The following is a 26,400-nucleotide window of genomic DNA, read 5'->3' as shown; positions in this document are numbered from 1 at the left end:
CAATATTCCCCCAAGTCCCCAGGTCTGCTCTATTTTTTCCTACAACTTCCTCTGCTACTCAAATACTACAACAAGAAGCAAAAGCAGCAAAAACCCAATCACCTGAATGAGAAAGAAAAAAAACACATACCAAGGGATTCAATTTAGCTGCATAAATGAAATCAAGAATTCGTCAACAATATTGCTAGATAGTCAATGAACATGATTATGTCATTTAAAATGATAAATATTTTAAAATAACTCAAATTATTGCAAACTTATACCATAACCAAATTTAATAAATTAAATCCCAACACATACCAAGGGATTCAATTTAGCTGTGTAAATGAAATCAAACATATTATAGTATCTAAAGGAGGGTTTTATTATTACATTGCAAGCTTTCCAGCTGAGTGGTGTGATAAATATCATACAATAAGAGCTTATAATTATTTTTATATTTGCACTTTATGTAGAATGATATGAGCACCATGTTGTGGTTGAAGAGTAATCACTGTAGCTGGAGCATGAGCATAAGCAGGAGAAAGTTCAAATGAGAAATGTTGTAAAATCAATGACAAAGCCATCTTTGCTTCCAACATGGAAAAGTTTTGTCCAATGCATATTCTAGGACCCCATCCAAATGGAAAAAATGAAACTCTGCCATTTGTTGCCTTAAAAACTCCTTCAGAGAATCTCTCAGGATTGAACTCCTTAGCATCATCACCCCAGAGTTCACAGTCATGGTGAACCAAAACTATTGGTAAGGAAACCTGCACTCCAGCAGGTAACGTCAGGTTTCCAAGTTTTATATTTTTGTGAACAGTTCGAGAAAGCTCAGTTACTGGAGGGTATAACCTAAGAACCTCGTGCAAAATCATTGTGACCTGTTAGGAAAAGATTAATGGTATTATTAAGTATCAAGGACAAACTCTTCAGTATTGAAATCAAAATAATACAATACTTACAATCTTAAGGTGACTCAGCCCATCAAAATCTGGTTTGTTGTTGCCAAAGACTTGTAAGACTTCATCCCTAGCACGTGCTTGCCAATCAGGGTACCTACTCAATAAGACCATCGTCCAAACAAGCAAAACTGAAGTGGTTTCCTGCCCTGCAAAGTAGAATAGCTTGCATTCCTCTATTACATCTTCAAGATTCATTCCAACATTCTTATTGTTTCCTTGTTCTTCAATTTCCTTATGATTTGACTCAAGAAGTATTCCTAATAAGTCATTCTTAGCAGCTTCACCAGCCTTTAGTGCTTTCTCTCTCTTGTTAATTATATCCTTAAGCGAAACTTTTACATCTCTGTAAATTTGCTTCATCCTCCGTTGGGTAGTATTAGGTAGAAACCTACAAATAAACATAGCCGGTCCTGTAATTATCAAGATACGAAGGGAATGGTCTTCCTATATCTACTAGCCTTCTAGTGGCTGTTCTGTCAACAGTAAATTAACGCAAGTGGCAATTCAGACACTGCATCCCATCTTCCCATCACAATATTTCGTAAATAAGTGGACATTGTATATAACGCCTTGATTCTTATTGTTTATGATAAATGTAACTTATCTGAACGATTTTTTTTTTTAATTCAAGTTGCTATTTAGAGACCGCATATTCCTGTCACAATAATTGGTAATTTGCTCGTTGTAAAAACAAATTTGTTTGATTCTTAATGATAAATATTATTTGCTAATTGCTGTTTCCGGTATGAAATATGGTAAGTTTAGTTCAAACTCTTTTAATAAGCTTGATGTTGCTTGAGTAATTGAGCAGTAAGATACAAAGATTAGTCTTACCTCCATCCAGGGATGAAAGTTTTAATTACAACTTTCATTACAAGTTCAGCTTGCTCTTTTTGAAGCTCAAATATTCTTCTTCCCTCTTCATAACTGCTTCCAAATGCTGTTCTAGAAATAACATCACTCGCCAAATTCTGAAGGAAAGGCCATACATCCATTTCACAGGATCCATCTAGAGATAGCATTCCCTCCCATTTGCTAATCAGATCATTACAGCTTTTGAAAAATATTGGTAACATAATCTGTGGTGTAATAAAGAGATAACAAGGAGTAATCATTCACTGTGTCAAACTAAGCACATAAACATACAGATGTTTCATGTTTGCAAAAGTATATATGTTGGTGGCTAAACTAGCAAAAGCTATGCCATACCAAGTATTTTTCTCAGGAGAATGCATTTCCAGGAAGAGTAATTTTGCCACTGTGTTTCTGACAAGTTTCCAAAAGGCACAAAAGTTGATTATACCAAATCTATATCTAGCAAAGGGAAACTAACCTTCAATTTTTCTAAATTGAATGCAGGGTTGATTATCCTTCTGTGCTTGCTCCACTTTTCTCCCTCATGGCTTACAAGACCCATAACTAGTAACTTGAAAAGCGGATTGACATTAGGCTTTGGGAAGTCATAGATCTTGTTAAATACATCTTTTATTACCTCAGGATCTGTGAGGGTCACTACTGGTATTGGTCCTAACCAACTAAAAGAATTCTCTCCTGCATACCATCAACAACTTTATGGAGTCTCAACTTTAGATAAAACAAAAAACAGAAATTATAATGAAGGAAATGTCTTGTCAAAGGGAGGGAAAATTTTCCAGCTTTTGCCTCTTCCTCCAAAATTCAATTCAGGAAATTCCCTGCTATGCAATGTCGTTCTAAAACTATTTTAAAAGACAATGTTCTCAAGTAGCTTCTATTTTATGGAGGAGAAAGGTATGAAACGAGCTACACATTTTATGAATTGTGGGACCATTGCTTAATATAAAAGGGAAGCACACTTGAAGCATAATCTATTGGGATTTCAAACTAGGCCTCTTCAGAAATCAGGCATGGAGGATTGCTCAAAACCCCGGGATACTTCGAGTACTGTTAGATTATTCGAATGTATATTATTATTTTATTTTATTTTATTTTGGTAACAATTAGAATGTATATTATTAGTCCCCCTATATTGTGAATAAGGGCGCAAGTTCGTGTACTCTCTTATTATAAATATAAGTCTTGTCTGATCATATTAGACACACAATTCCATAATTTTAAGTTGGTATCAGAGCTTAAAGTTGGTATTAGAGAGTGATAGATTCACGGAGATGGAGTACAAAGAACAGAGCTTTGGACCAGATTGTTGATGCAGTGATAATTTCTTGCTTTTACTTTTCAATTTATGGATTCCTTCTTCTGTGTTTGTGTTTTCTTTAATTCCATCATTGGACATTTTATTAGTATATTTTTTTTGTCTAACGTGTCATTTAGTGTTATGTGTATGTGATCAATGAATAAAAAGTATACCCTCTTCTAATATTTTTAGTTTAGTATTTTATTTTATAACAAGTACAGCTGCTCACCATATACAGGACTCCTCATTGATTTTGTAAAATTTCTAATCATATATTCATATATGCATAGACTAAACAAAAATAATAACACACGGAATAAGATACTGCAAAAGAGAGTCACTATTTTGGGGGTATAAAAAAAGTGCAGGAACATGGATTACAAAGTCATTAAATCAACAAGTGTAAAGAAAAAGGAAAATAGATGAATTATACAATAACAAAAAAGTGTAAAGAAAGAGGCAAATAGAGGACAATTGCTAATAAAGTAATAAGAAGAGCAGGAAGCATAGTCATACCATGTTTGTTGACATTATGTTGGACAAAAGATAACACACGGGGCACTATATCATCAGAGAGATTCATGGTTTTGGACCTTGCTTCCTTTTGCATCTTCAGAATATCCTTTAAATCCCCAACCATAATCTTGTATGGATTTCCCTGAAGGCCTTGTTCTCTTAGAAGCCTCTCTAGCCTCTTTGGCTTCAGCCACAACCAATTCAGCACCCTCCATGACCATATTATTGCAACTATCATTGTGATAATTATGCCTGCACTTGTGGCCCATGCTTCTTCCATTTTTGTTCAAAGGAAAGCAAAGCGCTTCACTTTTCAGAAATCAGAACTAATAGTTCTTACAGAATTTGGGTGGCAAAAACTATGAGGTGCTGGACTATTATATAAGTTATCCTTTCGATATTTATTTTGTTTTTGTTTTTTGTTTTTGTTTTTGTATCTTCATATTAAGCATGAATAAGATTACTAATTGACAAGGAGATAATTCTTTTTGGGGGCGTTTCTGGTTTGTCTGAAAATACGCATAACTATATTTGTTCACCCCGACGAACATTTCCTGACATTGCTTGAATAGTATCGAATTATGAATCAAATTTTTTTTTATACAAATAAATCCAAGAAGTTGTATTTGGCTCGTCATGCTATTGCTCTTAGTTTACATACAACAACATTGATCTTAGTAAAAGGTGCTTTTGATGTGCGGGTTCCAAGTTAATAACGGAGGAGAGAAAAAAAAATTATCCGAAAATTATGATTTCCACGAATATGGTGAAAAAGTAAGTTTTTCATGAATTTACAAAAAAGTTATTTGTTATGCCAAAATGTTCACGAAAATGTTGGGTTAATTTTCTTGATACTATGTTTGATTGATGGTAAAATATTATTAGAAATATGGATTGAGGTTAATTATGTACCCAAAAAATTATCAAATATACCCATCACATAGGATCTCAAAATAGTACTCATTTGATCATATTTTAAGATAAAAATTTTCTTCATAAACATGAATCCGGGGAATCCAACTTTCCCAATCCTCCTACTAAACGTGGGTTAAAACGTAGAGAAAGGAGTGATATTTTTATAATTCTCAATTTCTATAATAGCTCTACCCTAATTAATTAGTAAATTACATGTACTTAAGTAATTAAGCATGTATTAGTGAGTAAAATTAAGTATAAGGCCTAATTATATAAATTAGGGTCACTTTTGAGGTAAAAAGTGTTGTCAGTGAAAATTATGGAGTAAAAATGGGAGTAGGCAAAAGTACCCAAAATATAAAAATAAAAGTGAAATATTCCTAGAAAAATATTTTAGACCTTTGGGTAAAGTTTGGTAAAGAATGGAGTTGAATAGATAGATGAACTTATACCCAGTTAAGATAACTTCACTAAGTTAAGTGGCTAAACATGAATAAGTCTTCTCATTTTCTTCTTCTCCTTTGACGGTTCACACAGAAAAAAGAGGGGGAGTGACATTTGAAGCTCAAACCCTAGCTTCTCCATTTCCCCACCAAATCCATCCATTCCAAAGCCAAAAATGTAGAGAATCCTTCCCTCATTGCAAATCCTAGCTTAGTTTTGAGTGGGAAGCATTGTGGAGTGAGATATCTTCCTCCAAAGATTTCAACCCTTTGAAGATTTGAGGAGTTTGAAGGTAGTTCTTTCCATGGGAGCTTAGGAGATCAACATTCCTTGGTTGTGCAACCATTTGTGGATTGAGCCTTGTGGATCAACATTGAAGGACCAACCATTGGAGGAAGCCATGGAGCTTGATTAGCTCACTTAAATTGGTATTGATTATAAAGCTTGATTGTTTGAGTTGGTAAAGAACAAAGGTTGAGATAAGAGTATTGATGTAAGAACCCACACCGTTAATTAAGGAAGTTAATTAATTAATTATGTGAAATTAGAAAATAACTGACCCTAATAATTATTATGAGGCTCTAATTTATAGTAAGTGGGTAATATTGCTGAAAGTCGCTTTTCTGACGAAAAGTGCAGATACCGGTTCTGCTAGTCGGTATAAATGCATGATAATTACTAGAATAACATGTAGGACTTGTAAAACAAGTTTCAAGTTAAAATAATGAGAACTGGTGCCAGAAACTGGTACTGGCTATGAAAAGCGCGTACCGGAAAGGTGCTCTGAAAAATATAAGAAAAATATGATAATTCTTGTAAAATTGAGTAGGTTAAGAATCATGAGTTTGAGATTAAAATGCTAAGCGTAGCAATTAATTTTATATTTGTGTGTTTAATGTTTAAGTGGGCCTATATAAGCTTTGGCACAAAGCCTTAGGTCAGAATTACATTTGTGCTACGTGATTTTTCTGGTTCCTTTCAGCTGCCACCTTCCCTTCTCCACTCCATAGCTTCTCCTTCACTTATTTCACCAAAGTGATCACCTTTGGTCATGGTTCCTTCACCAAAATGGTTGAGTATTGTGAGGACAAGCCTTGTGTGAGTTAAAGATCTTAATTTGCTGAGTTTAACTCCTGGTTTTTAGGTGTTAGTGGGCTGAGTTGGTGAATGTTCTTTGGGAAAGCCATGGTTATGGGATTTGGTGCTTAAAAGAGCCATCTTTGAAGAGAAAGGTCCAACCTTGTGTTATATTTTCGTGCTCTTGCAAAGTCAGAATCTTTGAGCCTTGTTGGAGAGCTCCAAGAGCCTTCTTTTTGCTGAGTTTGAACCTCTATTGGTATACCTTGAACTTTCCTTTGAATTTCCTTGTTAATGGCTTGTTTTTGATTATGAAATGAGTTAACTTTAATCATTCAAGCTTAAAGTTGTTAATCTAAGTCTAAAATGTGGTATTGAACTTCTGTTTTGGGTCAAAATCAGACCTTTGGTCATGGGGTGGCAATTTGGATTCGGATTATGCAGAAAAAATCTGCATAATACTGTTCTGCCCGCGTGGTAATCGATTACTTTTGATTGGTAATCGGTTACCATGTGTGGTAATCGATTACCTTGCTGGTGGTAATCGATTACCATGTGCAGTAATCGATTACCAGCCCTTGGTAATCGATTACCACCTGTGAAAATGACCATAAATCAGTTTGTTGTGCGTGGGACAGTTCCTATGTGGGCTTGATGGCCTAGGAAGTTGGTGTTACTGTTGGGAAACAATGATACCTATAATTAAGGGACTTAGTGCTTGATAATTATGATCTAGAAAAGACGTAATCGAATGAGGAAATGTTGTCATAATGAAACGAACCTTTAAAGTACGGTTATTGATGATATTTCTCATATAAACAGATTGTGATTGTGCTGTTTATGGGTCCTGAGCTTGTACGGACTCTTGGCTTGGATAGTTAGCTTGCAAGGTAAGCTTTCGTGTCCTCGGTTTAGCCATGTTGTGGTTCCACATGTCCCATGGGGGTATGGTTATATGCATGCTGTGTTACATGCTTTGAATATTTGAAATGCTGTTGAGCTTTATGTGTAATGGCTTTTAATATGCATGTGTTGTTCCATCTTGACGGTAAGCCTGAGTATGTGGCGTCATACAAGACGGTGATCCAGGGTGGATGCAAGTGGCGTCTTGCGCTATGTTTGGGTATTAGACGTATATAAATCCTGCATTTCTCTGGCCAGTAGAATAGAATTGACACACATGACATGATTATCTGCTGCATTGCACTATTTTAGAACTGATGATGATAAACTGCTTTTGAACTTATATTGCACATGTACGTGAGCTTGGGGTGGAAGATCCTTGAGGACCCCTTGCCTTACTGATATTTCTTGTTTAGAGATCTCACCCCACGTTTGGAGAATGCTTATTTCATGTTCAGGTAGTATGGGGACTGATGTCTCTGGTGGCAGGAGGCCAGAGCTTAGTTGATGTTTTGTGCTGTTCATTGTAACACCCCGTTCTAGAATCGGTTTGTTATCATTACGTACGGCATTAAACGCAGTTATAAACACCAAATTGAATTAAAATACGGATAACTTTTTCCTTTTTACTTATAAACGCTTTTGATTAAATCAATTCCGTACTTAAAACAATTCCCATAAGGTGAATGTAACTTAACTACATGTGGAATTATTACTGTAGGTCTAACTTTTATTGCTTTTAGAATCTAAACGCGTCCACCCTTTATTGATTTAAGAAATTCCTATTCTACTCTTATGGTCTCCATTTGTTCAACATATTATAGAATTTTTCATTAGTTACGCGTGGGTTCAAACCGCGCTCAAATCGGAGCACCGTTGCCCAAGTTACGCATTTTCTAAGAAAAGGGTGCAAAATTCCCAAGACCCCCCATGCCCATAGTGTGGGTTCCATGCCCATAGCGTGGGAAAATAGAAAGGTTGACGCTTAGAGTGTGAATCTCACGCTCAGAGCGTGGCAGTTCTGGAGCAAGTACCCAAAACAGGACAATCTGACCTCCTATGGTATTCTACCCATAACTTGAGTTGTACTCATCCAAATTACTCAATCTTGGTCTCTATGGAAAGCTAAGAGAAATTTCTACAACTTCTATTAAGACAAAAGGGTCAAAATCGATCATATAAAATACTAAAATTGGACAACAAGACGGGATATCTTTACTTCTACTTGGATTTTCCACTTAGAGGTCTCCTTTCACCTAATTGACCATCATATGATTCTTTCAATACATGAATTCCAGTCTTTCAAAGTACTCCTGCACAAGAGAAACATGCATACCATTTTATCATACATATATCTCCATTAATTACAACCTTTCAACATGTCTTAATTACAATTCATGGGACTTAGCTATAAAAAGAACTATGATCACTCCCTTGGCTTTCAACAACAAAATAGGCACCAAAAGAAGTGAACATAGGCGAAGTCCATCCATTAAGGCATGGTATACATATAACAATAGGCTTTCAAATATAGATCCTATACATGGTATTTCTTCATGTCATATGTAATCCCAAAAAAATTCAACATCTTCATGCATCAACTAATCCAAATATGGCCACTTGCCACTGGAGGCTCCTGCAACATCCTTTCCTGAAAGGGGGTCCCCACAACACGGGGTGAGATATACGAATATATCAAAGTAAACCAGGGGTCCTTGGAGCATCTCTCCTCCCCATAGTTCAATATTAGTGTAATAGCAATAACAATAATAATGCAATAAATACATATCCATGCAGTGTGTGAACAACATCTCCAGGAGAAATCCCTCGAGCTCTCAAGCTGTCCTAAGGATACTCAGATGCAAATAGTCCTACTGGCCAGCTAAACTACCAAGTATGATTTACGCATCGTCATGCAACATACCAACATAGGGAAACATCATCCTATGCAACACCAAAGCATACACATACGTATAACAAAGCATTAAACTATTTCACTGCATTTATATACACTATCACAACCACTACCCAATCAGGGCTTGGTGGAACAATCAAGGGAATTATACTCAAGGTCCGAAGGCTTACCTCAAAGCTTCAGTTCAACCTTTGTTCACCACCAACATGTTCTACAACTAGTTAACTTTGATTCCAAATTATAACTTGTAAAGTACACACCTACACCAAGGTGTCACAACATCAATCATGCAATCAAATGAATATTTGTATATCCATCAATACCACAACCACTCTACACTATCAATGAGCATGAACTTACCTATTCCAATGAGCTAATCAAGCTCCATAGCTTGATCCAATGGTTGGTTACTCAAGGTTGGTCCAAATGCCTCAATCCTAAACACAACATGGCACAATCAATACCCAACCAAGTAATGGTTCAACAATGCAAGAAACTTCACAAGTCCAAGCATGGAATTTTTTGCAATTCTCAAAGTATAAACCAACGACTATCTAAGCTCATTTTCACCGATTAAATGTCATTCCTAGCCTTTTTCATAACATCCACTAAGTCTCAATCTTCCTAGAACATAGCCAATTTACTCACATTAACATAAAACCCTAAACATTATTCATCATCTTCCTCAATCATGCAATCTCCATGAAAATAAGGTTCAAGGAGTAGAATCTTACCACCAATAGTTGCACAATCAAGGAGCGATGGCTCTTCAAGCTTCCAAGGAGCCAAATGCTCCCCAAACTCCTTCAACCTTCAAAGGGGCGGATTTTTGAGAGAGAAAATCTCACAACACAAAGCTCCCCACAACAAACCTGGCATAGATTCAAGAAGAGAGAAGGATTTGGAGTGGTTTAGGCTTTTGAATCAACAAAAACGGTTAAGGATTGGATGATCTAGGGTTTCCCTCTCCTTTCTCTCTTCTCCCTCTCTTCTTCTTCTTCTTCTTTCTTTCCTTGTTCGACGGTTTTGGGGAGGGGAAATGGGTTTTCTCACTTTTAAGTCACATAACATTAGTTAAGTTATTTTGAGCGGGTATTAGCTCATCTATCTATTTAACTCCATTCACTACCAAACTTTACCCAAAAGTCTGGAATATTTTTCTAGTAATATTTCCACTTTCATTTTTATATTTTAGGTACTTTTACCTACACCCATTTATACATCTTAATTTTCACTGAGTACACTTTCTACCTCGAAAGTGACCTCAATTCACTTAATTAGGTCCTATACTTAATTTTACTCACTAATACATGCTTACTTACTTAATTACATGTAATTTACTAATTAATTAGGTTAGGGCTATTATATTCATATTATGCTGGCATGACTGGATTGGATGCTGTTTATGTTTTCTGCCCTTATCTTTATGTTGCTGTTGAGTTAAGACTTATGTTGGGCTTTGTTGCCTTATTTGGGGTGAGCATGGGAGTTGTCCATGCCACCATGTTGTTAGTACTTTTGAGTTGATTTGTATAAACTGCTAGTTGGTCCGGTTTACGTGTTGTAGCTCTGTGACTAGAGACATACTTATGTTATTTTAATTAATGAGGTATTTCAGTTAGCTGTTTTATTGCAATTAAATACAAGCGATGTTTTATTAATTGATTAATAAGCAAGTTGGTAATGATAATGACTTCATAATTGAAAAAAAAGATATTACGCATTTTTAATTAAGCGCAGCTTAATACGATAATATGATAACATTACCGGATATATACCGGGTGTTACATTTATGGTATCAGAGCAATGGTTCGAGGGAAAAGCCTGTATGTATTGCAATAGCTAGGATGTTTGGTTGCGTCTGTCTTGTGTGTCTACTCCGTCGAATTTTATTATGATAATGCATGCGTAATCACATTGCATGGGCCTGATCAACTCATAATTTGTGTAATTTGTGCAGAGTCATGGTAAGGTCCGGGAGAACACGAGAGACTTTTGAGTATCAACCCGATCCTATCCTGATTGCATTGGCTGAGATGCAGGAGGCTAGGTTAGCCGATCAAGAGGCCACCAGATTGGCCAACGCGACAATGATGGACGTTGTTCGCGAGGCGAACCGGAAAGCCGCAGAAGAGATTCGTGAAGCGAACCGGAGGACCACAGAGGATGTCCTCGAGGCGAACTGGATGGCGAACATGGAGATGATGAGAGTCATGTTGGAGGAGATGAGGGCTGGTCCTGCTATAGGTCAGTTACCACCGCCACCACCGCCACCGCCGCAGCCGCCACCTCCACCTAGTGTTCAGGATGAGAGCCTGAGTCACATTGGCAGTGCTAATCATGTCGCTGAGACGATGGAGACCTTGGTAGGGCATGCTTGTTAGTATATGGATGTCCTAGAGACAATCTTTTGATTAGATTAGGACATATGTGGACCTTTTTATATTGTCACAAATAAATAAAAACACTCTTTATCCTGTTTCATATTTTGTCTCAATATTATTGTTAATATTTTATATGAGTAACTGGTTAAACCTTTTGGAATAAAATAGGTATCTCTTGAGTATCTGTGATGAGATCACAATCATGAGGATTCAAGGATACTGAACGTTTATTCTTAATTTTATGTTTGTAGTCTAGAGACACTAAGAATGTGGATCAGTGATCTCGGGTAAGACTAGCACGACTTATCTACTTGTATACGGATACAAGGTAAAAGACCTCATGTGCTACAGATATGGAGATGTCTTAGCTAAAGTCGTGGGTGGACCTATAAGGGTATAGCTCGCACTGAACAGACCCACAAAGAGATTCTATGAGGAAATCTCACAGATAGTGTCATTGGAGTAGTCTCTTTATATTTGGGTATGTCTTTCCTTAGACCAGAAGATATTACCTAGACTGTGTTCTAGTAGGCATGCTTTGATTGTATACCTCGTATGCCCGAAACCTGGAGACTCACAGGTACACTGTTGGGCTTGTCCTGAAAGAGCACAGGGCTAGGGTGATAAGCTGAAGGAATTCGTCAAATCTTTGTGAGAGATTAGGTTATCTGTAAACCGGAGAAATCGGGATGACATTTACAGGAACTCGGGAATCTATGCATAGTAAAATAGATCATGAGATGATCTGCCTTTAGAGTCAGTAAATTGAAGATTCCCTATTTCGAATAAAGCTTACCCTAAACCGCAAGGGTTGATACGTTTCCTTACCCTAGGTTTAATGGAAAGGTAACCGAGATGAAAGGAAATATATACGGCAACCAAATATGTCTAATAGGATGATCAAGTCATTAATCTAACTAGCTCTGGGGCAACAAAGCATTGCTAGTGCTCTGTGTTGTCATTAAATGGGTTGTGGGCTTGTTGGGTCCGAGCTCATTTATGTTAGTGGCTATGTTGGACCTAATGGGTCACACACTAACACCTTATTGTCATGATGATCTAGCATTAAAGGTATTGGGCCTAATAATGGTTGTTAGCCCAAGAAGAAATTTGTAAGCCCACCTAAAGGGAAAAGGGCACATGGATCATGTAATAGGCTTAGATGATCCAAGACATTACTAATTAATTTAATTGGTTAAATTAATTATCAAATATTTAAAATTTGAATTTTGAATTTGAAATTTGAAATTTGAATTTTGAATTTAAAATTTGAAATTTGAAATTTGAATTTTGAATTTTGAAATTGGAATTTTGAATTTGAAATTTGAATTTGAATTTGAATTTTGAATTGGAATTTAGAATTTAAATGTTTGAACGTTTGAATTTAAATGTTTGAATTTGAATTTGAATTGGCTGTGAAAAGTTGTTTCATAACAAAAGGATAAGATAGGATGAATGAGGCACCACTTTTGGTTGATCAAATCCCTTGTATCAACAGGAGATCTTTGGAGATCATCCAAGGATGAATGGGGCACCACTTTTGGTTGGATATGAGTGTCATCTTGTCAATCAAACAAGCTCCAATCGGATTTGGTTGTTGAGAGAATTAGTGAGCTAGTTGGTTCAAACTTGAATGGAACTGCTCAACGTATCTGGACCCCTTTTGGGGCTGAATGGTGTGCATAGATAGGATGATCATATGATGACCATTAGATCAGAATCTTGACTAGATAAAGATCTAGTCTCATGAGGATTCAAATGGGAGGTTGTTGGGAATTTTGAATTGCAATAACTCCACCTTTATCTCCTCTTGTTGTGCGCCACTTTTAATGTGATTTTTGAAGTGAAAAATCTATATTAATTCTCTCACTCTCTCACTCTCTTGTGCGCATACTAGGGGTAAGTTCTCCTTAAGGTTTTCAAAAAGGACCTAGCCAATTCTACTCTAATCCATTCCCCACTCTTGTGAAGTTTTCATGCTGAAGACTTCACTCTTCTAAACACATTTACCTAGCCTCCTTCTTCACCTATTGAGCGCATAGCAAGCCTCTTTCTGGTGGTCAATTGGTGGCTTGACAAGAAGAGTTCTTGCATCTTGACGTGGGTGGTGTGGATCAACGTTAGAGGGTTTGAACCCTTCAAACCTAACACTGATCGTCTTGGAGTTTTGAACTCACAAACAAAGGTAACATCATACTGTCATAAAGCATGATTCTTGATTGCATGTGTGATTCTGCATAAGAAAAAATTTGTTTTTCCCTCTCACATGCTACGGCCTTCAAGGCATGAAGGTTTCATGGCATATCTCGACAATATGAATAAAATTAGGATTCTTGATTTTGTTCATTTTGATCTTGATGATTTTGTGTTTTTGTTAGATGAATTGTTCATGAACATAGCATAAATTTTTTGTACATGATGATGTATGGTTCGGCCATATGAGTTATGGTTGAATAAATGGTTTAATTTTTGTGTTCTTTGAGAAAGATTTGACAAAGATTTGAATTATGCATAAAGATGCAAAATTTGACCATTGGGAGAAATATTGGTAAATTTTTGAATTTTGATTCTTATTTTGATGTTTAATTGTTAAATATCAAGATATATGTGAGAACATATATTATGTGATAATAAGATATTTTGTGCTTGCAAGTTGTTTAACCTTTCAGGTGCAAAAGAGGAAGAGGATGGTCATGGTGCCCGGAAATTTGAATTTCAAAATTTTAAATTAATGTGTAATTTTGCTCTATTTAAATTAGAGGTGTAATTTGAATTTTGAATTTTGTAATTTAAATTTTGTATTTTAAATTTTGTCCCTCCAAAGATCTTTTGGAGTTTCTTTAATTATTTGTAATTAGAAAATTAGGCTAGTGGCGTTTAGACGACAAGCAGCCGTAGGTTGAGAAGCAAGATGGACAAAAAAGCGAGCACCATGACTATCTCAAAATAAAACTGTTTTATTTGCATATATGTTATTATACGACTAGTATGCATGAGATAGTGTATCGCGATATGTATGCTTTATGACTTATGACGTCTAGTATGCATGAGTTGGACTAAATCGCGTTTGTATGATTATTATGCAAGTCCAATTGCGACTAGTTTAAACTGTTAGATGTATGACATAGGTTACGACTAGCATGATAATATATTAATGCGTTTGATGAGACTTAATAAACCCTTAATAAAATGAACCCTTAAAAGGAATAAAATTATTAAGCGCATGATTACCTCCCACCACCAATATTACTCAAACCTCCTCTAAATAGTGGTGCTCTACAACCCAGTTGGGACCCACTGTTTCGTTGAGTAAGAGAAGTATTAGAAGTGTAAGACACTTGGGGTGCTGGTTAGTGCTTAACTGAGACATAAGCTGCAGGCCCAGCCGGGCTTATGTGCTTAGGGTAATAGTGCTAGGTTGGTTGCATGAGATGCACCACTAAGTGACAAGGAGTTGTCAACCTAATGTTAAGAAAGGGTATGAGATACCATTGATAAAGATCAATCCATATTTAAATTAATCTTGCGGTCTCAGACGGGGGTTAAAATAAATAATCGCATTCTTAATCCCACTAAGGTAAATTCTAAAAGTAGAATAACCCTAAGTCAAAAGGAAGGGTCATTGACTTAGATAAAATAGTGGGAGGGGCAAAATTATTTAAAGTCTTTAATAATTTGTTTTTACTACATGACCGAATATTAATTAATTTTATCTTTACATTTTTCAGTTAATTAGTATGACTAATACACTGTCATTGCGCTCCATACTTGATATGAACAAGCTGACTGGTCCAAATTTTATGGACTGGTATCGGAACCTAAGAATTGTTCTAAGGGTCGAAAAGATTGCTTACGTCCTAGATGCTGAATTACCCGTAGCTCCTAGGGAAGGGGAAGATGGGTTCACGGAATTTGATTTCGAGGCCCACAAATAGCACATGGATGACAATGTGTTGGCTGTCTGCATCATGTTGGCATCCATGTCGCCTGAATTGCAAAAGCAGCATGAGCATATGGATGCTCCCTCTATTGTCTTACATCTCAAGGAGTTGTATGACATTAAAGGCAGGCATGAGAGGTATGAGGCCTCAAGAGAATTGTTCTCTTGCAGGATGTCTGAGAACATGTCTGTTGGCAGTCATGTTCTTAAGATGATCGGTCTGATTGAGAAGCTAGGAAATCTAGGCTTTATCATGGATGCCGAACTAAGTAATGACTTAGTGTTCACCTCACTTCCACCTTCCTTTAGTCAATTCATCATGAATTACCACATGCATGGGATGCAAGTGAGCTTGCCTGAGTTGTTAAGTATGTTAACAACTGCTGAAGTGTCTATCAAGAAGGATAAGACACAAGCTCTTCTGATTGGTGGGCCTAGCAAGGCCAAGGCTAAGGGTAAGGGGCCTGCTAAAGGTGACTCCCTTAAGCCCAAAGGAAAATCCAAGAAGAATAAGGGCAACAAGAAGGGTAAGAAAGCATCCAAGGACAAAGGCGATGCTGAGTGCTTCCATTGTGGCAAGAAAGGCCATTGGAAGAGGAACTGTCCAGACTACCTGAAGAGTGTGAAGGACAAGAAGCATGGTGATGCTTCTACCTCAGGTATTTTCATGATTGAGATATATTATTCATGTGCTAATCCTACTTCATGGGTATTGGATACCGGTTGTGGTTCTCACATCTGCAATATGTTGCAGGTACTTAGGAACCCCAGGAGATTGGAGAGGAACGAGGTGGACCTCCGCGTTGGTAATGGAGCAAGAGTTGCTGCTCATTCTATTGGAGAAGCCGACCTCATTTTGTCTACGGGCCTTTTTCTGCATTTGAATAAATGTCTTTATGTTCCAAGTATTTCTAGAAACATTATTTCAATTTCTTGTTTAGAACAAGATGGATTTATTTTCAGCATTAAGAATGGTACATTTTCTATCATTATGAATGATATTGTTTATGGTACTGCTACCTTAATAAATGGATTGTATTTTCTAGAAATGGGAACTGAAGTGCTCAAAATAGATGTGAAACGACCTAGGATGGATAATCAATCATATCTTTGGCACTGCAGACTAGGGCACATAAATGAAACAAGATTATCTAGGATGCATGCAAATGGATACCTAGATTCCTTGGATTTGGAATCCTATAGACAATGTGAATATTGTCTAGCTGGGAAAATGACTCATCACACGCCCAAAGGGCTTGAGAGTCATAGGGCTAGTGAGTTATTAGAACTCATTCACTCTGATGTATGTGGCCCAATGTCTATTGAGGCTAGAGGAGGATACTCCTATTTCATTACCTTTACGGATGACAAATCAAGATTTGGGTATGTGTACCTGATGAGATATAAATCCGAAGCTTTTGAAAAGTTCAAAGAGTTTAGGAATGAAGTAGAGAAACAACGTGGCAAGATAATTAAGACATTACAATCAGATCATGGTGGTGAATATTTGAGCCATGAGTTTCAGGATTATATAAGAGAGAATGGAATTCTCTCGCAGTTTACTGCTCCTTACACACCACACCAAAATGGTGTCTCCGAAAGGAGAAACAGGACCTTGTTAGACATGGTTAGGTCTATGATGAGTGAGACTCAACTTCCAAAATCGTTTTGGGGATATGCCTTAGACACAGCGGCATACCTTCTAAATAGGGTACCGTCTCAATCTGTTCAGACCACACCATATGAGATATGGAATGGTAAGAGACCCAACCTGAGTTATCTCAGGGTTTGGGGATCGCCAGCTTATGTCAAGACATTGGCATCAGACAAGCTTAGTGCTAAGAGTGCTAAATGTCTTTTTGTGGGGTATCCTAAAGGTAATAAAGGATACTACTTTTACTCTATGGATGAACACAAAGTGTTTGTATCCAAGAATGCTGAGTTCCTTGAGAAGGATTTGATCTCTCAAGGAGCCAGTGGGAGTAAGATTGATCTTGAAGAAGTTCAAGAACCACATGAATAGATTGAGGAACCCAAGTCTTCTCAGCAGGCGACGTTCTCCAATGGAGAAGTAAACACACAACTCCGTAGGTCTACGAGGGACATCCATCCACCTGAGAGGTATGGGTTTGTGATTGAGAATCAGCAAACCGTCGAGGATAATGAACCAAGTAACTACGAAGAGGCAGTCAAGGATGTTGACTCTTCTAGATGGCTTGAAGCCATGGAATCTGAAATGGATTCGATGTATCAGAACAAGGTATGGACCTTGGTTCCTAAACCGCAAGGAATAGTTCCTATCGGTAATAAATGGGTCTTTAAAAGAAAGACTGATGCAGATGGCAACGTTCAGACCTACAAAGCTAGGTTGGTGGCGAAAGGGTATCGTCAAAGACAAGGAGTTGACTATGATGAAACTTTCTCACCAGTTGCCATGATCAAATCTATAAGGATCATGATTGCAATAGCAGCATATCACGACTATGAAATTTGGCAAATGGATGTCAAGACCGCCTTCTTGAATGGGTTCTTGAAGAAGGAAGTGTACATGACACAACCTGAAGGCTTTCTAATCAAAGATCAGGAGCATATGGTATGCAAACTTCAAAGGTCGATATATGGGCTAAAGCAAGCATCAAGGAGTTGGAATATTCGTTTTGATGAGGTCGTTAGGAGTAACGGTTTCATCAAGAACGAGGATGAACCTTGTGTTTACAGGAAGGTTAGTGGGAGTAATGTTGTCTTTCTAGTGCTTTATGTAGATGACATATTGCTTATAGGAAATGACATCCCCACATTACAAACAACGAAAGAATGGCTTTCAGAAAGCTTCACCATGAAGGATTTGGGAGAGGCGACCTTTATACTTGGTATAAAGATCTATAGAGATAGATCAAACAGGCTGCTGGGTTTATCTCAATCCACGTACATTGACAAGATGCTAAAGAGGTTTAGCATGGAAGGGTCGAAAAGGGGTTTTCTACCTATCAGTCATGGGATACATCTTTCAAAGGCTATGTTTCCTAAGTCACAGCCTGAGAAGGATCGCATGAGTGGAATTCCATACGCTTCGGCTATTGGGTCCATCATGTATGCCATGATATGTACGAGACCAGATGTCTCATATGCTTTAAGCATTACGAGCAGATACCAGTCTGACCCTGGAGAGGGTCACTGGACGGCAATCAAGACCATCCTTAAATACTTGAGAAGAACTAAGGATGCGTTTCTGGTCTATGGTGGGGTTAATGAGCTTACAATTAAAGGGTTCACTGATGCCAGCTTTCAGAGTGACAAAGATGACTGCAAGTCACAGTCAGGGTTCGTATTCACCTTAAATGGTGGGGCAATATCTTGGAAGAGTTCCAAGCAGGAGACAACAGCAGATTCAACGACAGAAGCTGAATACATAGCTGCTTCAGAAGCGGCTAAGGAGGCCGTGTGGATCAAGAAGTTCATATCTGAACTTAGGGTGGTTCCAAACGTGGATGAGCCCATACAGTTGCTGTGCGACAACACTGGAGCCATTGCGCAGTCAAAGGAACCTAGGTCTCATCAAAGATCTAAGCACGTGCTCCGCAGATATCACCTGATTAGAGAAATCATTGATAGAATGGATGTAAAGATGGATTATGTTCCCACAGATGATAACCTGGCCGATTCTCTGACAAAGGCTATTTCTCAGAGAAAACATGATAGTCATTATGAGGCTTTGGGTATACGACTTAGGTCTGATTGGCTCTAGGCCAAGTGGGAGCTTGTTAGTATTTGGGTGTCCTAGAGACAATCTTATGATTAAATAAAGACAGAGATGTAGACCTTTTTTTAATATTGTCGCAAATAAATAAAAGCACTCTTTATCTTGTTTCATAATTATGTTTCAATATTAATATTAATATATTATGAATAACTTGATAAACCCCGTGGAATAAAATAGGTATCTCTTGAGTATCTGTGATGAGATCACAATCATGAGGATTCAAGAATACCGGATGTTTATTCCTAATTTTATGTTCCTAGTCTAGAGATACTGAGAATGGGGTCAGTAATCTCGGGTAAGACTAGCACGACTTATCTATTTGTATATGGATACAAGGTATAGATCTCATGTGCTACAGATATGGAGATGTCTTAGCTAAAGTCGTGGGTGGACCTATAAGGGTATAGCTCGCACTGAACGGACCCACAAAGAGACTCTATAAGGAAATCTCACAGAGAGTATCATTAGAGTAGTCTCTTTATATTTGGGTATGTCTTTCCTAAGACCAGAAGTTATTACCTAGACTGTGTTCTAGAAGGCATGCTTTGATTGTGCACCTCGTCTGCCTGAAACATGGAGACTCATAGGTACACTGTTGGGCTTGTCCAGAAAGAACACAGGGCTAGGGTGATAAGCTGAAGGAATTCGTCAAATCTCTGTGAGAGATTAGGTTATCTATAAACCGGAGAAATCGGGATGACATTTACAGGGACTCGGGAATCTATGCATAGTAAAAGAGATCATGAGATGATCTGCCTTTAGAGTCTGTAAATTGAAGATTCCCTATTTCGAATAAAGCTTACCCTAAACCGCAGGGGTTGATACTCTTCCTTACCCTAGGTTTTATGGGAAGGTAACCGAGACGAAAGAAGATATATACGGCAACCAAATATGTTTAATAGGATGATCAAATCATTAATCTAACTAGTTCTGGGGCAACAAAGCATTGCTAGTGCTCTGTGTTGTCATTAGATGAGTTGTGGGCTTATTGGGCCCAAGCCCATTTATGTCAGTGGCTAAGTTGGACCTAATGGGTCACACACAAACACCTAATTGTCTAGATGCTCTAGCATTAAAGGTATTGGGCCTCATAATAGTTATTAGCCCAAGAAGTTGTTTGGAACTCCACCTAAAGGGGTGGAGGGCGTGTGGTTCATTGTAATGGGCTTGGATAGTCCAAGACATTACTAATTAATTTAATTAGTTAAATTAATTATCAAACATTTAAATTTTGAATTTTGGAATTTGAAATTTGAATTTTGAAATTTTGAATTTTGAATTTGAATTTCGAAATTCGAATTTTGAATTTAAAATTTGAATTTTGAAATTTGAATTTTGAAATTTGAAATTTTGAATTTTGAATTTGAATTTTGAATTTGAATGTATGAACATTTGAATTTGAATATTTGAATGTTTGAAATCAAATATTTGAATTTGAATTTGAATTGTCTATGAAAGGTTGTTTCATAACAAAAGGATAAGATGAGATCTTGTTGGAACAAATCACAAGTATCATGAGAGAATCTTTTGGACAAGATCCAAGGCCATATATGGCGCTGATTTGGGTTGTTGGTGCGCAAGATTTGCTCATCAAAATCAGCTCCAGAAGATTCAGTCAGTTGGGAGAAAATCTGAGTGAGTTCATTCAAATTTGAATGCAACTACTCAGATGTATCTGGTCACCTTTTTGGGCTATATGGGGCGCACCATATAGCTGATCTTATGAAGATTTCTGATCAGAATTTTGAATAGGTTTTGAACCAATTCTCAAGAGAATATTCTAGGAGCCTGTTAGCAATTTTTGAAATAAAACAGCTCCACTTCTCTCTCTCCTATCTAGCGCCTAATGATCAGATTTTTAGGATAAAAATCTGATCGGTATTTTATTTTAAATACTCTCCTCTTATGTGCCTAAGTGATCAGTTGTTCCTCCAAGGGTTTTTCTGAAAACCTAGCCTATTCTCTCCTCTCTCCTGCACCACTTGTGAAGCTTTAACATTGAGAGCTTCACTTTTTCAAACACTTTCACCTAGCCTCCATCTTCACACATAGAGCGCCTAGCAAGCCTCTTTGTGGTGATCATCCGGTGGCTTCACAAGAAGGAGTTCTTGCACCTAGACGAGTGGGTGGTGTGGATCAACGTTAGAGGGTCTGAACCCTTCAGACCAGCCTTGATCATCTGGTGATTTCACGAACAAGGTAACATCATGCTTTCCTAAAGCATGATCTTGATGTGCATGTATATTCCGCAAAGAAAAGTTTTGTTTTTCCCTCTTGCATGCATCGGCCTTCAAGGCCATTTCGGACTTTCCGTATAAACAAATTATTAAAGACTTTAAATAATTTTCCCCTCCCACTATTTTATCTAAGTCAATGACCCTTCCCATTTGACTTAGGGTTAATCTACTTTTAGATTTTACCTTAGTGAGATTAAGAGTGCGATTATCTATTTTAACCCCCGTCTGTGACCGCAAGATTAATTTAAATAATGGGTTGATCCTCATCAACAGTATCTCATACCCTCTCTTAACATTAGGTTGACAACTCCTTGTCACTTAGTGGTGCATCTTATGCAACCAACCTAGCATTATTACCCTAAGCACATAAGTCCGGCTGAACCTGCAACTTATGTCTCAGTTAAGTATTAACCAGCACCCTAAGTGTCTAACACTTCTAATACTACTCTTACTCAACGAAACAGTGGGTCCCAACTGAGTTGTGGAGCACCACTATGTAGAGTAGGTTTGAGTAATATTGGTGATGGGAGGTAATCTTATGCTTAATTATTCCTTTGAGGGTTCCTTTTATTTGGGGTTTATTAGGTCTCATCAAACGCATTTATATTATTATCATGCTAGTCGTTATCCTATGTCAAACATCTATCGGATTACACTTCGTAATTGGACATGCATAATAATACATACAAACGCGATTTGTCCAATTCATGCATACTAGTCGTTCAAAACATAAAAGCATACATGCATATAAAACAGTTTTATTTGAGATGGTCATGGTGCTCGTGTATTTGTCCATCTTGCTTCTCAAGCATCGGCTCCTCGTCGTCTATACGCCACTAGCCTAATTCTCTAATTACATATAATTAAAGAAACTCCAAAACATCTTTGGAGGGACAAATAATAAAAATACAAAATTCAAAATTAAAATTACAACTCTAATTAAAATAGAGCAAAATTACACATTAATTTAAACTTTGAAATTCGAATTTCGGGCACTATGACCATCCCCTTCCAAATTGCACCTGAAAATTTAAACAGCTTGCAAGCACATAATATCAAATATTATATAAATATTTCCTCACATATATTTTGATAATTTAACAATTAAAATATTAAAACAAGAATCAAATTTCAAAATTTTTCCAATTTTCTCCCAATGGTCGAATTTTGCATCTTTATGCATAATTCAAATCTTTGCAAATCTTTCTCAAAGATCACAAAAATTAAACCATTTATTCAACCATAACTCATATGGTCGAACCATACATCATCATATACAAAAATTTTAATAAATAAAATTATGGAGAAAATAATGCATTTGAATATTCACATCATGGCAGAATCATGTTCCCTTTTCAAAAAAAATGTTTCTTTTTAAAACTTTCACAAAGAATCAAAACAAACAAAACCATGAGGTCATGTAGATATATGAACACCATAATCATATTAAACATGTTCATAAAAAAAATCCACATGCAAAGAATTAATCTTTAACAAAAAGACCTTTTGACCGTGATAAAATTAATTTCACAAACAAAGTACCATCACCCGCCGATGGTAAAGTGACCGGGCTCTGATACCACTTGAAGGTAAAATGGTCTTGAAGGCCGTAGCATATGAGAGGGAAAAACAAAATTTTTCATATGCGGAATTACACATGCAATCAAGAATCATGCTTTATGGCATGTGATGTTACCTTTGTTTGTGAGTTCAAAACTCCAAGACGATCAGTGTTAGGTTTGAAGGTTTCAAACCCTCTAACGTTGATCCACACCACCCACGTCAAGATGCAAGAACTCTTTCTTGAAATACACCAATTGACCACCACAGAGAGGCTTGCTATGCGCTCAATAGGTGAAGAAGGAGGCTAGGTATATGTGTTTAGAAGAGTGAAGTCTCCAGCATGAAAACTTCACAAGAAGGGAATGGTATATAGAAGAATTGGCTAGGTTCTTTTGAAAAACCTTAAGAAGGAACTCACCAACTAGGCGCACAAGAGAGGGAGATAATTAATGTATCAAAGCAGAATTTTTACTTTACTTATAATGAAAGTGGAGCACAAGTGAGTGAGACAAAGGTGGAGTTGTTGCAATTCAAAAATTCCAACAACCTCCCCTTTGAATCCTCATAAGACTAGGTCTTTATCAAGTCAAAATTCTGAACCAATGGTCATCATATGACCACCAATTCATGCGCCCCTATTCAGCCCAAAAAGGGTCCAGACACATTTGAGCTGTTGCATTCAAGTTTGAACCAACTAGCTCACTGATTCTCTCAACAACCAAATCTGATTGGAGCTTGTTGGTTTGACAAGATGACAATCATCTCCCACCAAAATGGCGCCCCAAATCAGCCCTTGGAGATCTCTATAGATCTTCTCTTGATACAAGGGATTTGTTCCAACAAGATCTCATTTTATCCTTTTGTTATGAAACAACTTTTCATAACCAATTCAAATTCGAATTCAAACATTTAAATTCAAACGTTCAAACATTTAAATTCTAAATTCAAATTCAAATTTCAAATTCAAATTCAAATTTCAAATTCAAAATTCAAAATTCAAATTTCAAAATTCATATTCAAAATTCAAATTTCCAAATTCAAATTTCAATTTCAAATTCAAAATTCAAATTTCAAAATTCAAATTTCAAATTCAAAATTCAAAATTTAAATATTTGATAATTAATTTAACTAATTAAATTAATTAGTAATGTTTTGGACCATCCAAGCCCATTAACAATACCATGCGCCCTCTCCCTCTTAGGTGGGCTTCCAAACTTCATCTTGGGCTAACAACCATTATTAGGCCCAATACCTTTAATGCTATATCATCATGACATTAAGGCGTTAGTGTGTGACCCATTAGGTCCAACATAGCCACTGACATAAATGGGCTTGGGCCCAACAAGCCCACAACCCATTTAATGACAACACAGAGCACTAGCAATGCTTTGTTGCCCCAGAGCTAGTTAGATTAATGATTTGATCATCCTATTACACATATTTGGTTGCCGTATATATTTCTTTTCATCTCGGTTACCTTCCCATATAACCTAGGGTAAGGAAGCGTATCAACCCTTGCGGTTTAGGGTAAGTTTTATTCGAAATAGGGAATCTTCAATTTGCTGACTCTAAAGGCAGACCATCTCATGATCTCTTTTACTATGCATAGATTCCCGAGTCTCTGTAAATGTCATCCCGATTTCTCCGGTTTACAGATAACCTAATCTCTCATAGAGATTTGACGAATTCCTTCAGCTTATCACCTAGCCCTGTGCTCTTTCAGGACAAGCCCAACAGTATACCTATGAGGCTCTATGTTTCAGGCAGACAAGGTATACAGTCAAAGCATGCCTTCTAGAACACAGTCTAGGTAATAACTTCTGGTCTAAGGAAAGATATACCCAAATATAAAGAGACTACTCTAATGATACTCTCTGTGAGATTTTCTCATAGAGTCTCTTTTGTGGGTCGGTTCCGTGCGAGCTATACCCTTATAGATCCACCCACGACTTTAGCTAAGACATCTCCATACTTGTAGCTCATGAGGTCTTTACCTTGCATCCGAATACAAGTAGATAAGTCGTGCTAGTCTTACCCGAGATCAATGATCCCCATTCTCAGTGTCTCTAGACTAGGAACATAAAATTAGCAATAAATATCCAGTATCCTTGAATCCTCATGATCGTGATCTCATCACAGATACTCAAGAGATACCTATTTTATTCCAAGGGGTTTATCTAGTTACTCATATAAAATATTAACAGTAATATTGAGACAAAATATGAAACAGGATAAATAGTGCTTTTATTTATTTGCGACAATACAAAGGTCCACATATGTTCTAATCTAATTAAAAGATTGTCTCTAGGACATCCATATACTAACAGGATGGAGGAACAATAACAACTTGCCTTATTCTCAAAGGCAACAGCAAGGATCAAGCTATGTTCCAGCACAGCAGATGCAAAGGCCACCATTCCAACAACAGCAGCAGCAGTACCAATAAACTAGACATCAATCTGACAACTCTAGTTCGTTGGAGAATATGCTGAAGGACTTCATGGCAAGGAATGATGCCACTACTCAGAGTCAATCAGCATCAATAAAGAACTTGGAGAATCAAGTAGGGCAGTTAGCTGATGCCACGAGAAGCAGACTCATAGGCACACTGCCTAGCAACACTAAAAATCAAAGAAGAGAAGGAAGTGAGCAGATCAAGGCTATAGCATTGAGGAGTGGAAAGATTGTAGATGAACCAGACCATATTAAAGACTACCACAAGATGAAGGAGTTAGAAGGCCAGAATGTCGGAGATAAGGTTGCTGTGGAAGAAGATATTGGAGAGCAAGAGGTTGACAATCAGACCAAAAGTCCATAATAGAATGCTGCAGCAAAGAAGCAGCATAGTCAGCCTGCTGACAAAGCAAGTAGACCACCACCTCCTTTTCCTCAGAGGCTTCATAAGCAGCAAGATGACAAGTAATTCAAAAGGTTCATGGACGTGCTAAAGAAATTGCATATCAAGTTCCATTGGTAGAGGCTCTTGAACAAATGCATAGCTATGCAAAGTTCATGAAAGACATCTTGTCAAGAAAAAGGGGAGTCAAGGAGTATGAGACAGTAGCCCTTTCCCAAGAAAGTAATAGGTTCTTGAACAAGTTGCCACCTAAATTGAAGGATCCAGGGATTTTCACAATCCCTTGTTCAATTGGTAACACCTATGTTGGTCAGGCATTATGTGATCTTGGTGCATCCATCAATCTGATGCCTAAGAGTATTTTCACCAAATCGGGAATCGGAGAAGCACGTCCAACCACTGTCACCCTACAGCTTGCTGAAAGATCCATCACTTACCCTGAAGGAAAAATTGAAAATGTGTTGGTAAGAGTGGATAAGTTTATATTTCCTGCTGAGTTCATTGTTCTTGATTTTGAAGCAGAAAGGGTGGTACCCTTGCTCTTGGGTAGACCATTCTTATCTACTGGAAGAACTCTTATTGATGTTGAAAAAATACCTCTGACTATGAGAGTCAATAACGAGCAAATAACTTTTAATGTGTTAAATGCTTTGTGTAAGAACCCACACCATTAATTAAGGAAGTTAATTAATTAATTATGTGAAATTAGGAAATAATTTCATAATTGATCCGAATAATTATTATGAGGCTTAAAGAAATATAGAAAGTG

The 26,400-nt window shown here is 37.2% G+C and overlaps 1 protein-coding gene across 2 annotated transcripts; it reads right to left on the bottom strand.

Annotated features, from left to right (window-relative positions):
* Positions 1–358: 358 nt before the first annotated feature.
* LOC133308821 (cytochrome P450 72A68-like) lies at positions 359–5,387 on the bottom strand. 2 transcript variants are annotated; one of them, XM_061509549.1, is made up of 6 exons: positions 5,378–5,387; positions 3,637–3,888; positions 2,281–2,498; positions 1,782–2,026; positions 948–1,335; positions 359–866 (listed from the first exon to the last, which is right to left on the bottom strand). In XM_061509549.1, exons 1-6 carry the CDS (start codon positions 5,382–5,384, stop codon positions 435–437), a joined length of 1,542 nt encoding a protein of 513 aa, XP_061365533.1. In that variant the 5' UTR covers positions 5,385–5,387; the 3' UTR covers positions 359–434. The 2 variants fall into 2 exon arrangements, with proteins under 2 accessions (XP_061365533.1, XP_061365525.1); XM_061509541.1 differs by lacking the exon at positions 5,378–5,387 and having other exon boundaries at positions 3,637–3,945.
* Between the last annotated feature and the right edge of the window lie 21,013 nt (positions 5,388–26,400).

This window comes from Gastrolobium bilobum, unplaced genomic scaffold (genome assembly GCF_033153095.1).
Source record: "Gastrolobium bilobum isolate Gb01-03AN ecotype WA unplaced genomic scaffold, APGP_CSIRO_Gbil_v1 utg2596, whole genome shotgun sequence".
NCBI classification, from domain to species: Eukaryota; Viridiplantae; Streptophyta; class Magnoliopsida; order Fabales; family Fabaceae; genus Gastrolobium; species Gastrolobium bilobum.
The sequence above is the reverse complement of the archived record's forward strand: the minus strand, read 5'-3'. Positions and strand labels throughout refer to the sequence as shown.

Bases quoted from the DNA above. Each gene is read 5' to 3' on its own strand.
- LOC133308821 (XM_061509541.1), bottom strand. From the start codon at position 3,916: ATGGAAGAAGCATGGGCCACAAGTGCAGGCATAATTATCACAATGATA. The intron at 2,027-2,280 runs GTTAGTTTCCCT...ATTACACCACAG, and splicing joins TCAATTTAGAAAAATTGAAG to ATTATGTTACCAATATTTTT. The intron at 1,336-1,781 runs GTAAGACTAATC...GTTTATTTGTAG, and splicing joins ACTTTCATCCCTGGATGGAG to GTTTCTACCTAATACTACCC.